This window comes from Oncorhynchus mykiss, chromosome 19, assembly GCF_057628025.1.
Source record: "Oncorhynchus mykiss isolate SJ-2025 chromosome 19, ASM5762802v1, whole genome shotgun sequence".
Classification (NCBI taxonomy): domain Eukaryota; kingdom Metazoa; phylum Chordata; class Actinopteri; order Salmoniformes; family Salmonidae; genus Oncorhynchus; species Oncorhynchus mykiss.
In genome coordinates this window covers 59,541,758-59,559,964 of record NC_143040.1, presented here as the reverse complement: position 1 = coordinate 59,559,964, position 18,207 = coordinate 59,541,758, and the positions used below count along the sequence as shown (strand labels likewise).

General features: G+C 43.2%; 2 protein-coding genes across 3 annotated transcripts in view; both read left to right on the top strand.

The window, feature by feature from the left end:
• Positions 1–2,539: 2,539 nt before the first annotated feature.
• LOC110498085 (keratinocyte-associated protein 3) lies at positions 2,540–14,050 on the top strand. Of its 2 annotated transcripts, XM_021574662.3 has the most exons (7): positions 2,540–2,736; positions 4,085–4,269; positions 4,361–4,420; positions 4,576–4,773; positions 6,483–6,617; positions 6,712–6,822; positions 12,408–14,050. In XM_021574662.3, exons 1-6 carry the CDS (start codon positions 2,724–2,726, stop codon positions 6,799–6,801), a joined length of 681 nt encoding a protein of 226 aa, XP_021430337.1. In that variant the 5' UTR covers positions 2,540–2,723; the 3' UTR covers positions 6,802–6,822; positions 12,408–14,050. The 2 variants fall into 2 exon arrangements, with proteins under 2 accessions (XP_021430337.1, XP_090067599.1); XM_090211473.1 differs by lacking the exon at positions 6,483–6,617 and having other exon boundaries at positions 2,591–2,736.
• A 206-nt stretch (positions 14,051–14,256) lies between these two features.
• Positions 14,257–18,207, top strand: part of LOC110498379 (frizzled-3) — a 42,917-nt gene continuing 38,966 nt past the window's right edge. Inside the window, exons 1-2 of the mRNA XM_036955028.2 lie at positions 14,257–14,423; positions 15,523–16,160. Of these exons, the coding sequence (XP_036810923.2) occupies positions 15,891–16,160 (270 nt within the window). The 5' untranslated portion in view covers positions 14,257–14,423; positions 15,523–15,890. The remainder of the gene's footprint in view (positions 14,424–15,522; positions 16,161–18,207) is intronic.

Genomic DNA, 18,207 nt, shown 5'->3' with positions numbered 1-18,207 from the left:
ATCTTCCCCAAATTTGAAACTCATTTACAATACCAGTCAAAAGTTTGGACACACCTACTCAGTCAAGGGTTTTTCTTAATTTTTTACTATTTTCTACATTGTAGAATAATAGTGAAGACCTCAAAACTATGAAATAACACACATGGAATCATGTAGCAACCAAAAAAGTGTTCAACAAATCAAAATATATGTTATATTTTAGATTCTTCAAAGTAGTCACCCTTTTCCTTGATGATAGCTTTGCACACTCTTGACATTCTCTCAACCAGCTTCATGAGGTAGTCACCTGGAATGCATTTGAATTAACAGGTGTGCCTTGTTAAATGTTAATTTGTGGAATTTCTATCCTTCTTAATGTGTTTGAGCCAATCATTTGAGTTGTGACAAGGTAGGGGTGGTATACAGAAGAAAGCCCTATTTGGTAAAAGACCATACTATGGCAAGAACAGCTCAAATAGAGAAACGACAGTCCATCATTACTTTGAGACATGAAGGTCAGTCAATGCGGAACATTTCAATAACTTTTAAGGTTTCTTCAAGTGCAGTCGCAAAAACCATCAAGCGCTATGATGAAACTGGCTCTCATGAGGACTACCACAGGAAAGGAAGACCCATAGTTACCTCTGCTGCAGAGGATAAGTTCATTAGAGTCACCAGCCTCAGAAATTGCAGCCCAAATAAATGTTTAAAGTAACAGACACATCTCAACATCAACTGTTCAGAGGAGACTGTGTGAATCAGGCCTTGCTGCAAGGAAACCACTACTAAAGGACACCAATAATAAGAAGAGACTTGCTTGGGCCAAGAAACACGAGCAATGAACATTAGACCGGTGGAAATCTGTTCTTTAGTCTAATGAGTCCAAATTTTAAATTTTGGTTCTAACAGCCATGTCTTTGTGAGATGCAGAGTAGGTGAAAGGATGATCTCCACATGGCACACCAGTCTAAGGCACTGCATCTCAGTGCTAGAGGCGTCACTACAGACACCCTGGTTTGAATCCAGGCTGTATCACAACCAGCCGTGATTGGGAGTCCCATAGGGCGGCGCACAATTGGCCCAGCGTCATCCGGGTTTGGCCGGTGAAGGCTGTCTTTGTAAATAAGAATTTGTTCTTGCCCGGTTAAATAAAATAAATAAAAAATGTAAAATGTGTGGCTCCACCGTGAAGCATGGAGGAGGAGGTGTGATGTGTTTGCTGGTGACACTGTCACTGATTTATTTAGAATTCAAAGCACACTTAACCAGTGTAACAGTATAGCTTCCGTCCTTCTCCTCGCCCCGAACCAGGGACCCTCTGCACACATCAACAACTGACACCCACAAAGCATCATTACCCATCGCTCCACAAAAGCCACGGCCCTTGCATAGCAAGGGGAACAACTACTTCAAGGTCTCAGAGCAAGTGACATCACCGATTGAAACACTATTAGCGCGCACCACCGCTAACTAGCTAGCCATTTCACATTGGTTACACCAGCATGGCTACCACAGCATTCTGCAGCAATACACCATCCCATCTGGTTTGTGCTTAGTGGGACTATCCTTTGTTTTTCAACAGGACAGTGACCCAACACACCTCCAGGCTGTGTAATGGCTATTTGACCAAGAAAGAGAGTGATGGTACTCAGCACTCTATTCCAATTATCTTCAGCATTTTTCAATGAGAAAAATGTTGAATTGGAATTTGGTTTACTTTCTGAATCGAAATGGTATTGACCCCAACCCTGGAAGCCTACTCTACAACAATGACCATACAATGATGACCGTGTGCTGAAGCAAGAAATTATTGCCTACTTCACCCATATTTGGTAAAATTTTTGCAAAAAAGTAGTGTGTAGTTCCAATAGTTCACTGCACCAGTACATGGCAAAAAAGGTTAACTACTGAAACACTTCCTAGATATGAATTTAGTTCAACTACCACCAAGCTAATAGAGCTCGCCAGCTTGTAGTCCTAAAAAACAGAAATGAGTTACTTCTGGTTTGTTCAGCCATTCCTATGGAGAAAATGAATAGGTAAAGAATAGGGATTTGGGATAAACACTGGAAATAAGGTCTGAGATTAACACAGGTTTAGGAGATTTTATACGTATTATTCTATGAGATAATATCAGTCCGTTAACATGACCTTTATGAATTATGAACCCTTTATAGGCATTGTGTGTTTTATTCTGAAATAAATGCTTCAAAATGTAAAAAAAATGACATTGGCTGATTAAGATTATCTCATAGAACAAAACATTTGAGATCTTCTAAGCCTGTGTTTACCACAAACCTTATTTTCTGCGTTAATCCGAAAACCCAACAAAAACGCCATTAATTTCCCCATGGGCTTTGTCCAACGAGCCATGGAGGGGTTAGTGCCTACAAAAAGACACCATAACTATTCTCTCTCGGCACAACATGTAGGTCACTACACAACACCAGCAGTAATTCCCTTAACATAGAGATCAATAGAAATGGCGTATTTTTGTAGGCACTGTCCTTCGCAAACGCAGGAACGCCCATATGCAGGAACGCCCCGAATTACGTGCTGCAGTTGCACACTATTGAAAACCCCAAATGAAGAAGAACAAAAATGAACGCCCAACTTCCGCTCGACAGGTGAAGCCCGTGACGTCACCGACTCGGAAAGTGTGAGGAACTGCTTCATGAAAACAAAAATAATTAGCCGTTTTGTTTAACTCTTAGAAACAATCTTGCGTAATATACGGCAACGATATGTGTGGTTTCGGTAAGTTAACTTTAAATAGCTTATATTTTAGTGGTGGAAGCAACTTAGTGTGTTAACTTTAGCGAGGCAACCATTATGTCTAGGTTGCACAGGTGTTCGTTTGCGTATTTCGAAAGTAAACCGATGATGCTTTTAACAGTAAATTAGCTAAACGTTTGGTGAGGACTGAGGAGTCCAATAAGGGACACTGTTGATTCCGTGTTTCAGATGCTTATATGGGGTTTGCCTGTAAACTCGACGTTGAGTTGCATTGAATTTAATTCTACGTCTGGCAGAAATTAGCGTTTGAATCGGGAAAGTTTCCTCTCACCGCCGCTATAAGCAAGAATTTTGAATAAAAGTACATTTTAACGTACTTTACCGGTAGTTGGCGGTAGGAATGTGAGACGATATGTCCACACGAGTGTAATTACATCCACTTTTCAAAGCGCCGGTAGTGAGTTCAGATTTCTATCATGCTCACAACATAAAAATACATGCATGAAATAGCCTATTTACCGAGCTTGTGCACGTTTACATGGTTCTGCACATGCTTCATCTGAACGGCTCTACCATAGCTTTGAAAAATTATAGAATTATACTTTCCTGTGGATATATTCTCACATTCCTACCACCAAAATTACCAACCGCACGGTCCGGTTAAAATATAGTTTTATTCAACATTTTGGCTTGAAGAGGTCGTGAGAGTTAACTTCCCTGATTCATGCTAATTTCTGCCTGACTCGAATTCAATGCAATTCAATATTGAGTTTCCAGGTAAATCTGGGGTGAATTCATTAAGTCTTGCAACGGAAACAAGTGACAGTTTAAGAACCAAACGGAAGCAAACATGGCAATCAGAACGAAACAGGGAGAGTCCTACCTGAATTTGTGCAATAGAAACCAAAACATTTTCCATTTGGAGTAGACAGTTGCAAAACGTTTAGCAACGAAATCCGACTAATGACTAGTACCGCCTTGTTTGATCATGTAGAGCCTATTAGAACCATCAGTCTATTATTTGTATAAGTCAACATTCCACACCTTTAGTGGTATAAATGTTTCTACCAACTAATAGGCCAAAGTTGAAGAGTATTACTTACTTTTATATAGGAAAACTCACAGAACTAGAATGAGATTAAACTGCCATTCTCTATGGTGATTACTGTGCACTCGACTGTGATCTTATTTACATTCCAGTTCCATTCAATAAGTACACTGAAATAACAATTATCTTCAGTGCTTTTCAATGAGGACAATGTGAAATTGGAATTAGTTTTACTTTCTGAATCAATGGTATTGACCCCAACCCTGGTAGCCTACTTTACAACAATGACCATACAATGATGACCGTGTGCTGATCTGTCAGATAAGGAGAAGGGCCCGGGGCGTCTGATGAAGAAGGGGTTTACTCTGATCCTGGTGGGTCACATTAACTTCATTCTGGGAGCCATCATCCACGGCAGCATCCTGCGCCACATCTCTAAACCCAACGACCAGATCACCACCGAGTTCACCGCCGCCAACATCATCTCCGTCACCTCTGGACTGCTGGTCAGTCAGAGAATTATAGATAACGATAGTAACAATTAGTAATAACGTGATGTTATAGACAGAAATTGAAATGTTCTGTTTCCATTTTCAGAGCATTGCAACAGGAATCATTGCCATATTGGTGTCAAGAAATCTGTCAGTTTGGAAGCTGGTAAGACCAACAATAACAAGAAAATATCATTTGTAAGATACAATGAACACCATTAAGTCCTCAACTGTCACCTCTTCACCTCCTCTCATCAAAATGTTCCCCACCTCCTTGACTTCACCCCTCTTTCTCCCTGTCCTTCTGTTCCCCAACTCCAGCACATAGGTCTTCTGATTAGTTCCTTCCTGAATGCCCTACTCTCTGCAGCCTGTGGCATCGGGCTCCTATTGGCTATTAGCCTCACCATTGCCAATGAGGGGCGGGGCCTCATGTTGGGCTGCAACTTCACTGACTTGCCAATCAACGCCCGCTCGCCAGTCAACGCAGACTGCCCCTTTGACACCACACGGATTTATGTAAGTCTCTATCCATCTCTCTCTCGCTCTGTCTCTATGCTCCTTTGACACCACAAAAATATACATATGTATAAAGTCTCTCTCTCTCTCAATCTATATGGCTATTAGCCTCACTATTGCCACACACACACACACACACACAGTGCCTTCGGAAATTATTCAGACCCCTTGACTTTTTCCACATTTTGGTAGGTTACAGCCTTATTCTAAAATTAAGTAGTTTTTTCCTCATCAATCTACACACAATACCCCATGACAGGATTTTAGAAATTTGTGCTAATAAATAAAAAACTGAAATATCACATTTACATAAGTATTCAGACCCTTTACTCAGTACTTTGTTGAAGAATCATTGGCAGTGATTACAGCCTTGAGTCTTTTTGGGTATGACGCTACAAGCTTGGCACACCTGTATTTGGGAAGTTTCTCCCATTCTTCTCTGCATATGCTCTCAAGCTCTGTCCGGTTGGATGGGTAGCATTGCTGCACAGCTATTTTCAGTTCTCTCCAGAGATGTTCGATAGGGTTCAAGTTCAGGCTCTGGCTGGGACACTCAAGCACGTTCAGAGACTTGTCCCGAAGCCACTCCTGTGTTGTCTTGGCTGTGTGCTTAGGGTCATTGTCCTGTTGGAAGGTAAAACCTTCACCCCAGTGAGGTCCTGAGTGCTCTGGAGCAGGTTTTCATCAAGGATCTCTCTATACTTTGCTCCGTTCATCTTTCCCTCGATCCTGACTAATCTCCCAGTACTTGCCGTTGAAAACATATCTGCTGCATGATGCTGCCACCACCATGCTTCACCGTAGGGATGGTGCAAGGTTTCCTCCAGACTTGACACTTTGTGTTCAGGCCAAAGAATTCAATCTTGGATTCGTCAGACCAGAGAATCTTGTTTCTCATGGTCTGAGAGTCTTCAGGTGCCTTTTGGTGAGCTCCAGTTAGGCTATCATGTGCCTTTTACTGAGGAGTGGCTTCCGTCTGGCCACTCTACCATAAAGGCCTGATTGGTGGAGTGCTGCAGAGTTGGTTGTCCTTCTGGATGGTTTTCCCACCTCCACAGAGGAACTATAGAGCTCTGTCAGAGGGACCAAGGCCCTTCTCCCCCGATTGCTCAGTTTGGCCGGGCGTCCAGCTCTAGGAAGAGTCTTGGTGGTTCAAAACTTCTTCCAATTAAGAATGATGGAGGGCACTGTGTTCTTGGGGACCTTCAATGCTGAAGACATTTTTTGGTACCCTTCCCCAGATCTGTGCCTCGACACAATCCTGTCTGACCTCTACGGACAATTCCTTCAACCTTTTTGCTCTGACATGCACTGTCAACTGTGGGACCTTTTTATATAGACACGTTTGCCTTTCCAAATCATGTCCATCAATTGAATTTACCACAGATGGACTCCAATCAAGTTGTAGAAACAACAAGGATGATTGATGGAAACAGGATGCACCTAAGCTCAATTTCGAGTCTCATAGCAAAGGGTCTCGAATACTTATGTAAATAAGGTATTTTTGTAATTAATACATTTGCAAACATTATATAAACCTGTTTTTGCTTTGTCATTATGGGGTATTGTGTGTAGATTAATGAGGGGGGGGAAACAATTTAATCAATTGAAGAATAAGGCTGTAATGTAACAATGTGGAAAAAGTCAAGGGGTCTGAATACTTTCCAATGGCTGTGCATGTATGTATATATCTCTTTCATTCTCTCCAGGACACTGCCCTGTCTCTGTGGTTCCCATGTGTACTTCTGGCTGGACTGGAAACAGGACTTTCTATCTGGTGCTTCGTAGTGGGACTGGTACTGAGGGGTCTAGGACCCTGCTCTCACACATACCTCAAAGAACAGGTAATACTCACTCACTCACTCACTCACTCACTCACTCACTCACTCACTCACTCACTTCTTTCTCCATCTCTCCTGTTTCTGTTCTCTGTGCCAGCTGGAGGAGGAGGCTCTAACTAATAGGGCAGATCCAGAGTACTCACTCCAGGTCCGGAGCCTGATTGGTCAACACTCTGCCTACGCATAGAGGACTGCCACAGACCGGGAGGTGAGGGTTCAGTCCACTGGAGCTTGATCCTTCCAACAGATTCTAGCCCCTTCTCCTTTCCCATTGCTCTAGGCCAGGGATGGGCAACGACGGCCACTATTTGTAGGCCTGTGGATCAAATTAAATGTATTTATAAAGCCCTTCTTACATCAGCTGATATATCAAAGTGCTGTACAGAAACCCGGCCTAAACCCCAAACAGCAAGCAATGCAGGTGTAGAAGCACGGTGGCTAGGAAAAACTCCCTAAAAAAGCCAGAACCTAGGAAGAAACCTAGAGAGGAACCAGGCTATGAGGGGTGGCCAGTCCTCTTCTGGCCATGCCGGGTGGAGATTATAACAGAACATGGCCAAGATGTTCAAAAGTTCATAGATGACCAGCACGGTCTAATAATAATCACAGTGGTTGTCGAGGTTGCAACTCAGGAGTAAATGTCAGTTGGCTTTTCATAGCCGATCATTGAGAGTATCTCTACCGCTCCTGCTGTCTCTAGAGAGTTGAAAACAGCAGTCTGGGACAGGTAACATGTCCGGTGAACACATCAGGGTTCCATAGCTGCAGGCAGAACAGTTTAAACTGGAGCAGCAGCACGGTCAGGTGGACTGGGGACAGCAAGGAGTCATCATGACAGGTAGTCCTGAGGCATGGTCCTAGGGCTCCGGTCCTCCAAGAGAGAGAGAGAATTATAGAGCGCATACTTAATGTCACACAGGACACCGGATAAAACAGGAGAAATACTGATCCTAGCCCCCCGACACATAAACTACTGCAGCATAAATACTGGAGGCTGAGACAGGAGGGGTCAGGAGACACTGTGGCCCCGTCCGACGATACCCCCAGACAGGGCCAACCAGGCAGGATATAACCCCACCCACTTTTCCAAAGCACAGCCCCCACACCACTAGAGGGATATCTTCAACCACCAACTTACCATCCTGAGACAAGGCAGAGTATAGCCCACAAAGATCTCCGCCACGGCACAACCCAAGGGGGGTGCCAACCCAGACCGGAAGATCATGTCAGTGACTCAACCCACTCAATTGGCGCACCCCTCCTAGGGATGGCATGGAAGAGCGCCAGTGACTCAGCCCCGGTTAGGGTTAGAGGCAGAGAATCCCAGTGGAGAGAGGGGAACCGGCCAGGCAGAGACAGCAAGGGTGGTTCGTTGCTCCAGTGCCTTTCCTTCACACTCCAGGGCCAGACTACACAATCATATGACCCACTGAAGAGATGAGTCTTCAGTAAATACTTAAAAGTTGAGACCGAGTCTGCATCTCTCACATGGGTAGGCAGACCATTCCATAAAAATGGAGCTCTATAGGAGAAAGGCCTGCCTCCAGCTGTTTGCATAGAAATTCTAGGGACAGTTAGGAGGCCTGCGTCTTGTGACCGTAGCATACGTGTACAGTGCCTTGCGAAAATATTCGGCCCCCTTGAACTTTGCGACCTTTCGCCACATTTCAGGCTTCAAACATAAAGATATAAAACTGTATTTTTTTGTGAAGAGTCAACAACAAGTGGGACACAATCATGAAGTGGAACGACATTTATTGGATATTTCAAACTTTTTTAACAAATCAAAAACTGAAAAATTGGGCGTGCAAAATTATTCAGCCCCCTTAAGTTAATACTTTGTAGCGCCACCTTTTGCTGCGATTACAGCTGTAAGTCGCTTGGGGTATGTCTCTATCAGTTTTGCACATCGAGAGACTGAAATGTTTTCCCATTCCTCCTTGCAAAACAGCTCGAGCTCAGTGAGGTTGGATGGAGAGCATTTGTGAACAGCAGTTTTCAGTTCTTTCCACAGATTCTCGATTGGATTCAGGTCTGGACTTTGACTTGGCCATTCTAACACCTGGATATGTTTATTTTTTAACCATTCCATTGTAGATTTTGCTTTATGTTTTGGATCATTGTCTTGTTGGAAGACAAATCTCCGTCCCAGTCTCAGGTCTTTTGCAGACTCCATCAGGTTTTCTTCCAGAATGGTCCTGTATTTGGCTCCATCCATCTTCCCATCAATTTTAACCATCTTCCCTGTCCCTGCTGAAGAAAAGCAGGCCCAAACCATGATGCTGCCACCACCATGTTTGACAGTGGGGATGGTGTGTTCAGCTGTGTTGCTTTTACGCCAAACATAACGTTTTGCATTGTTGCCAAAAAGTTCAATTTTGGTTTCATCTGACCAGAGCACCTTCTTCCACATGTTTGGTTGGTGTGTCTCCCAGGTGGCTTGTGGCAAACTTTAAACGACACTTTTTATGGATATCTTTAAGAAATGGCTTTCTTCTTGCCACTCTTCCATAAAGGCCAGATTTGTGCAATATACGACTGATTGTTGTCCTATGGACAGAGTCTCCCACCTCAGCTGTAGATCTCTGCAGTTCATCCAGAGTGATCATGGGCCTCTTGGCTGCATCTCGGATCAGTCTTCTCCTTGTATGAGCTGAAAGTTTAGAGGGACGGCCAGGTCTTGGTAGATTTGCAGTGGTCTGATACTCCTTCCATTTCAATATTATCGCTTGCACAGTGCTCCTTGGGATGTTTAAAGCTTGGGAAATCTTTTTGTATCCAAATCCGGCTTTAAACTTCTTCACAACAGTATCTCGGACCTGCCTGGTGTGTTCCTTGTTCTTCATGATGCTCTCTGCGCTTTTAACGGACCTCTGAGACTATCACAGTGCAGGTGCATTTATACGGAGACTTGATTACACACAGGTGGATTGTATTTATCATCATTAGTCATTTAGGTCAACATTGGATCATTCAGAGATCCTCACTGAACTTCTGGAGAGAGTTTGCTGCACTGAAAGTAAAGGGGCTGAATAATGTTGCACGCCCAATTTTTCAGTTTTTGATTTGTTAAAAAAGTTTGAAATATCCAATAAATGCCGTTCCACTTCATGATTGTGTCCCACTTGTTGTTGATTCTTCACAAAAAAATACAGTTTTATATCTTTATGTTTGAAGCCTGAAATGTGGCAAAAAGTCGCAAAGTTCAAGGGGGCCGAATACTTTCGCAAGGCACTGTAGGTATATATGGCAGGACCAAATCGGAAAGATAGGATAGATAGGAGAAGGCTTTGTAGGTTAGCAGTAAAACCTTGAAATCAGCCTTTGCCTTAACAGGAAGCCAGTGTAGATAGGCTAGCACTGGAGTAATATGATCAATTCTTTTTTTGGTTCTAGTCAAGATTCTAGCAGCCGTGTTTAGCACTAACTGAAGTTTATTCAGTGCTTTATCCGGGTAGGCAGAAAGTAGAGCATTGCAGTAGTCTAACCCAGAAGTGACGAAAGCATGGATGAACTCTTCTGCATTATTTTTGGACAGAAAGTTTCTGATTTTTGCAATGTTGCGTAGATGGAAAAAAGCTGTCCTTGAAACAGTCTTGATATGTTCGTCAAAAGAGGGATCAGGGTCCAGAGTAACGCCGAGGTCCTTCACCATTTTATTTGCGACGACTGTACAACCATCAAGATTAATTGTCAGATTCAACAGAAGATCTCTTTTGTTTCTTGGGACCAAGAACAAGCATATCTGTTTTGTCCGAGTTTAAAAGTAGATCATTTGCAGCCATCCACTTCCTTATGTCTGAAACACAGGCTTCCAGCGAGGGCAATTTTGGGGCTTCACCATGTTTCATCGAAATGTACAGCTGTGTGTCATCCTCATAGCAATGAAAGTTAACATTATGTTTCCGAATGACATCACCAAGAGGTAAAATATATAGTGAAAACAATGGTGGTCCTAAAACGGAACCTTGAGGAACATCGAAATTTACAGTTGATTTGTCAGAGGACAAACTGATATCTTTCCGACAGATAAGATCTAAACCAGGCCAGAACTTGTCCGTGTAGACCAATTTGGGTTTCCAATCTCTCCAAAAGAATGTGGTGATCGATAGTATCAAAAGCAGCACTAAGGTCTAGGAGCACGAGGACAGATGCAGAGCCTCGGTCTGACGCCATTAAAAGGTAATTTACCACCTTCACAAGTGCAGTCTCAGGGCTATGATGGGGTCTAAAACCAGACTAAAGCAGTTCATATACATTTTTTGTCTTCAGGAAGGCAGTGAGTTGCTGCGCAACAGCTTTTTCCCCAAAATTTGAGAGGAATGGGAGATTCGATATAGGCCGATTAGTTTTTAAAAATATTTTCTGGGTCAAGGTTTGGCTTTTTCAAGAGAAAAAAACTGCCACTTTTTTAGTGAGTTTGGTACACATCCGGTGGATAGAGAGCCGTTTTATTATGTTCAACATAGGAGGGCCTAGCACAGGAAGCAGCTCTTTCAGTAGTTAAGTTGGAATAGGGTCCAGTATGCAGCTTGACGGTTTAGAGGCCATGATTATTTTCATCATTGTGTCGAGATATAGTACTAAAACATTTGAGTATCTACCTTGATCCTAGGTCCTGGCAGAGTTGTGCAGACTCAGGACAACTGAGCTTTGAAGGAATACACAGATTTAAAGAGGAGTCCGTAATTTGCTTTCTAATGATCATGATCTGTTCCTCAAAGAAGTTAATGAATTTATCACAGCTGAAGTGAAAGCCATCCTCTCTTGGGGAATGCTGCTTTTTAGTTAGCTTTGCCACAGTATCAAAAGCATTTAGGATTGTTCTTAATTGAGGAAAATAAGGATGATCGAGCAGCATTGAGGGCTCTTCGATTCTGCACGGTACTGTCTTTCCAAGCTATTCGGAAGACTTCCAGTTTGGTGTGGCGCCATTTCTGTTCCAATTTTCTGGAAGCTTCAGAGCGCTGGTATTTTCTGTATACCAGGGAGCTAGTTTCTTAGGACAAATGTTTTTGTTTTTAGGGGTGCGACTGCATCTAGGGTATTGCGCAAGGTTAAATTGAGTTCCTCAGGTGGTTAACTGATTTTTGTACTCTGACGTCCTTGGGTAGGTGGAGGGAGTCTGGAAGGACATCTAGCAATCTTTAGGTTGTCCGAGAATTGGATCAATCCCCCCAGGATAAAAAGAATAGTATTATACACTAGGTGCAATTTAAAAGTGTGGTTGTGAATCAGCAGTTATGTCAGTCACTGACAGTCACTCAATTAGCCCATGTCAGCTAAAAAAAATGTAATCTCGCCAGCTATCTAAACTTGAGCTAATCGTGGTCAAATTAACGACCGGGGGGGCCCTCATTGATTTGGTTAGTTACTCTCACTCAGATATCATATTTAAAACTGCAACAATTTAGGTATGTCCAAAGGCAAAATATGTAGAATTTCAGGAAATTAGCTTCAAAACTTGTCAAGAGGGGGTACGCAGACTCACAAGCCACTGTGGCCCCTCATGATGAGTTCAGATTTTTGTGGCCCCCACACCCCATCAGTTACTCATCACTGCTTTAGGGGGCACCACGGTGCCTAATAGTGCTTGTTTTAGTGGACCTGCAAAACACAAGTAGTTCATAGGATATGTCTGTGTAATTACCATTTAATTTGAGGTTATTTCTGTATGGTAAACGGAAGTGCTACCATTTTATATGTAATCTGCTTCCTTCAGATCTGCCACAACTAAAGATATGTTTCAACTGAGCTGAAGTAATATCTCTCCTCATGCTTTCTTGTCAACAGTGTTTGATGATGGTGTGACTGAGCCTCTTCGTCTTCAGAGAACCTCCCTGGTGCTTTTACCTCCATTCATACCAAAGACTCTCCTCTCCCTCAACGTCATAGGCTAGCTAGACTGCTGGATGACATTGTCTCTGTGTCTGCCTCAGAATGTCTGTCCTCCCCTCGATCCGCCAACATTTCACAAAAGCAAAATTACAAACGCCTGTAGTGTAGAGATTATTTATGGATCAATATCTTCGTTATAGTATTTTAAATAATTGCATTTAATCACATTTGGCATTTATCATGCTTCATGCTTTTTTCATTTTCTGCACATGTTATTTCCTCCTTTTAACAGCAGCACACTGTTATATACCTCGTTAAATTTAACGACTAACTCTCAGCTAAGCCAAAGATGTTTGTTTTATGACTACTCTTGTATTTAACTACCAATCTCAGCCAAAGATGTTTTATTGTCATGTGTGTTTTTGTAACCTGATTATGTCTACCTGCCTGATCTACCAGGCCTCGATGCGCTCCGTAGTGTTTACTACTCTGTTATTTCCTGGCTTGAATGTATACTGTGGGGATATGGGAATAGAATGCCTGAGAGGGGCTCTGAGGGTTCATCTCAAATTGCATACTCTTCTTTCCAATTCCTAGAAACAAATCTCCCACATTGCAGTTTTCTCCCAATTTTATTTCTCCTGCAGGTGCATATAGAAGAAGCGGAACAGGGAGAGCTGAACCACTTTAGTGTACTGAGACGCACACTGAAATTTTGACTGAAACCCAATGCAGCAGAGCAGCCCCTGGGGGCCGGGGTGCATGAGTGGTCAGGTAGACACCAGGTCATACAGGTGTAGCTGGGATGGGCTCACATTCCCCGACACCAGGCAGAAGTGATCAGCTCAGTGCTGAAACGGTTAATCTGGTGCTGGGTTAAATCAAGCGGGTCGTAATCTTTGCACACAACGCTAATCCCCCGATCTGAGGGGGGAATCAATATTGATATAAGGAGATGACTGACCCTGTCACAACAAAGGTTGTTTTCTATGCGTGGCCAGCTGAATGTTGTTCCTCCAGGGCTGCCATATGTTGTACTGTAGTACTACTACTTTAGTGGGTGTCCACTAGCTTCCATAGCCACAAAGTCATATTCCACAGTCACAAAGTTGTAATTGGCTACAAAAACAAGCGTTTTGGTTTTAAGGTTAGCATTGTGGTTAAGTTCAGGGCTACGGTTTAAAATTACATTTTAAGACTTTAATTGTAGAAATGGGTGGGGTGTATGACTTTGGTAACTAGTGTCGGCCACTTTTGGAGGGATAAACTAGTGTAGGCTACTCATTAGAATGAGCTGGATTTCACTGAGTTTAAACCCTGGTGGATTGTCACTGGAATGTGGTCCAATAACATTTTATGTGTAAGGGTTGGGGTCTTACATTTTTTATTCAGGAAGTCAGTTGAACTTCCTGAATTGATCCTGACCATGATCTCAATCTACATTTCATGCATGGTGTGTTTTGGTTGCCTGCAGTATTTTTACATGAAGTTGCATGTGTTTAGTTGATTTTATATTTAAGGACTGCACCGATCAATGTGTTCAACGTTTTTATATGGAATCATTTTCTTCAAATAAATGTTAACTCTTTGATTTATCATTACTATCCTCTGTGTTCTCTTCACATGACTGTTTACATCAGTGTTAAGGTGGGATGGGGACTTTCAGGTTTACTCAGTCGGCAAACTATTGCGCAACCATGAAGGAATGCACAGTGTATATATAACTGGACACGGTGTGAATTATATTGGGATTTATCTGATATATCACACAAATCAATTGAATTGGTCGATGATAATGTTGCATACACTGGTGGTCTAGCTCAAAGAGCGCGTCCGGGGAACAGATCATTCCGTGGATTTGCGTGCAGCAGCGAGAGAGAAGACCGAGAGAGCTAGCGACTTGCTTGTGTATTGTCACTGGAAGAAACATCCGCAAAGAGCAGTGCAGATCGACGATTATTCCAATTGAAGGTGAAGTTTGGATTTTTTTGGCACTATGCTCAAGACGTTCATTCGAAGACTTTGTTCTTGTTATTTCTTGCATATTTAGTCACTTTATCAGTTTGAGGTTGCGACACAAATTGCAATGTAACCATGTCACGTTTACGAGTTAGCTATCGAGTACAATTTTACAATTACTAAAACAAGCCAATACATGATTTGTTTTCTTTGCTTCCTATAAAAATGCAACGCAAATGGTAGCGTTAGAACAGAGACAAGTTCCTTCGCGAGCTGTAGTTCAGAGATTTCAGACATTCTAAAATGACATGAGACTAGATAGAAAAACAATGTTACACTATTATTGCGTTGCATTTTGTTACTATTAACCGGCATAGCTACATTACTACATACTTACAGAGGTTGCTGTATCTCCTATACACCGTTTAAATGGCATTTCTTTCAGATACCGGCAGTGGCAGGGTAATCAACCCATGCGAAACATTGGGAGAATACGTTAGTTGCCCGGCTGGCATGGGGGTCGGCTTGCATGGGGGGGTACATTTAAATGAAAAGAGAGTGGAATGCAAGACGATGATGCATGATTTTCTAGGCACAATATATTGAATTGACTGGAAGGGCGTGTGCGCAGCTGTGTAGTAACAACGCCCAATAAGGTTGTCCTGCAAAAATGACTATAAATTGCTCTGCGTAGTAACCACTACATAGATAGATACATACTGTATTGGACGACACACAACTATAGTAGGCCTGTATACCTATAGGTGTGTCATAGACCTATAGGACAGTATCATGTTGACGGTAGCCAATCCTGATAGAAATGCAATTTATAATATATCTGATTGTATGTAAGCTTATGTTTACCAGTGAAGTTGAACTGACACCCAATTGTTTTCACCCTCATCAATTATCTGTCTGTTTGAGCATAAATACATATATAAAACAATAACAGTGACTGTAATAATAATGTAATAAAGACAATATATGGGGACTTGTGTAAATGAGGGGTGGGGTTGCTGTTTTTCAACTCCCAGTCTCTTGTCACTTGTTTACAATTGTATAGGACTGTCTTGTCACTTGTCTAAACATTCTTTTGTATTTTAACTTGTAGGTCTTGCTTGACTTGTGCTATTGGCCCATTGGACGTTCTTTGTGAAGAAACACTGAATACTTTCAATAGGTAGTCTCTTCTTTCATTGGAGAGAGAAGACCATAGCTGTGCTGGGGGAAACGGTGGAAAATCTAGGCTGATGATCACAGCCCTCCAGCGGGTACAGACCTAGACAGAGGAGGCTGACTGGGTGGATCCCGTAGCCAGACAGGGTGCACTCCTCTGGGGGATGGAAGCAGCAGGATTCCCCTGTGAGTGCCACAGATCTCCATGGTGTGATTGTGTAGAAGAAGAAGAATAGCCCTGCTGTTATCTCATCCCTCCTTTCCTCTCTTCATCCCTCTCTCCCCCTCCCCTGCTCATTGAGGATGAGAGTGAGGTGGGACTACACGTCACCTGCAATAGCAGACGTGCACAGAGAGAGGGTCATGCCTAGGTCACTCTTCCTCTTGCTTCTCTTCCTCTCATCCCTCTGCTCCACCTGTCTGTCCATCCATGCGGAGACAGCAGAGAGCCACAGTACGTTTACCTGTGAGCCAGTAGGACTGCGGATGTGCCAGGACCTGCCTTACAACGCCACCTTCATGCCCAACCTCCTCAACCACTACGACCAGCAGACGGCCGCACTCTCCATGGAGGTACGGACTATAGCTGTGTCTGTATATATGGGAATTGCCTTTGCCCCAAAGGGATAATGGTTTATGAATAGAGACTGATATGAGGCTGTAATTGGAGCGTTTGGGCTGACATAGAATCCAACCGACTCAGGTTACTGGCTGTTCTGTCCTTCTTCAGAATGAATGGGCAAGGATAGGTTTTTACAGTCAGTAGGCTTTAGCCTACTAGTAATTATTAGAGTTAGGGGTAAAACCTTGTAAAGGGGTAGAGTTAGGGGTAAAACCTTGTAAAGGGGTAGAGTTAGGGGTAAAACATTGTAAAGGGGTAGAGTTAGGGGTAAAACCTTGTAAAGGGGTAGAGTTAGGGGTAAAACCTTGTAAAGGGGTAGAGTTAGGGGTAAAACCTTGTAAAGGGGTAGAGTTAGGGGTAAAACCTTGTAAAGGGGTAGAGTTAGGGGTAAAAGCTTGTAAATACATGTCTTTCTCTGTCCGTATGCCTCTGTGGCTTGGAGGCGATGTGTCAGAGACAGTATTTTCTGATTGGATGATGAAAGGTCTGACTTGTGTGTCATCTGCATCTCCAGTTAAAGGCATTAATGACTATGATGGCATAATGTTATCTCCAACCTTTCAAAATGACCTCATCTGTTTTGTTACCCATCACCTTACTACACATGTACACTCAGTGTATATAGCTTCCAAAAACCATGTAGCTGTACTTTCATCTTTTGCCTCGCTTTCTCTCCTCTGTCTAAATCTAGTTGTAGCATGATGATGATGACATAACTTATGTTTTGCTGCAGTGGACCAGTTATGTAAATATATTATGAATGAAGTGTAAAAATCCAATCTGGTCCAGAAATTCCCAGCACAGCTGTTCCTCATTTTCAGATGATCTTGACCCCGTCTGAATCACCCGAAAACATCACATGGGGAAAACCAACCAGGTGGTGATTTATTTTCTGTGTATTCAATCATTGGGCATTTTTTGTTGTTGTTGAATTGTATCAACATATATTAATGTTAAGATTTTAAACTAACGTCTGTTGTTGAACTTGATTTAATCCAGTAGAGAAGTTGCCTAACCTAAACCCTACCCTGCAGCCCCAGAAGGCAGCTTTACAAAATTGTTGCAACAAGAGGAGTTGCAATGTGCGAGTGTTCTAGTTGTCTCTCCAAGTAACCCTGGCAGCATCAGTGGAGGGCTCTGGATGTGGGAACCCGCAAATTTAATAATATCCCTCACGGGACACTGGCTATACCCGCTCTGATTCATAGTGTCTTTGTGTGTGCACGCGAACGCGGCTTACATCTGTCTCACCAGAACGCCGTGTAAACCCTGCCTTTAGTGAACCACATCCAATTACAGCAACAGAAAACATGTATCGAGTAGAGCTGTAGCCCTGACTGTTGAGCTATAGCTGGGCCCTGGGTTTAATGCTGTATGTTTGTCTGAGGCCTGTAGCCCTGACTGTTGAGCTGTAGCTGGGCCCTGGGTTTAATGCTGTATGTTTGTCTGAGGCCTGTAGCCCTGACTGTTGAGCTGTAGCTGGGCCTGGGTTTAATGCTGTATGTTTGTCTGAGGCCTGTAGCCCTGACTTTTGAGCTGTAGCTGGGCCCTGGGTTTAATGCTGTATGTTTGTCTGAGGCCTGTAGCCCTGACTGTTGAGCTGTAGTTGGGCCCTGGGTTTAATGCTGTATGTTTGTCTGAGGCCTGTAGCCCTGACTGTTGAGCTGTAGCTGGGCCCTGGGTTTAATGCTGTATGTTTGTCTGAGGCCTGTAGCCCTGACTGTTGAGCTGTAGCTGGGCCCTGGGTTTAATGCTGTATGTTTGTATGAGGCCTGTAGCCCTGACTGTTGAGCTGTAGCTGGGCCCTGGGTTTAATGCTGTACGTTTGTCTGAGGCCTGTAGCCCTGGTTGGTGGTGTAGCTGGGCCCTGGGTTTAATGCTGTATGTTTGTCTGAGGCCTGTAGCCCTGATTGGTGGTGTAGCTGGGCCCTGGGTTTAATGCTGTATGTTTGTATGAGGCCTGTAGCCCTGGTTGGTGGTGTAGCTGGGCCCTGGGTT

Bases quoted from the DNA above. Each gene is read 5' to 3' on its own strand.
- LOC110498085 (XM_021574662.3), top strand. The intron at 4,774-6,482 runs GTAAGTCTCTAT...CATTCTCTCCAG, and splicing joins TTGACACCACACGGATTTAT to GACACTGCCCTGTCTCTGTG. The intron at 6,618-6,711 runs GTAATACTCACT...TCTCTGTGCCAG, and splicing joins ACACATACCTCAAAGAACAG to CTGGAGGAGGAGGCTCTAAC.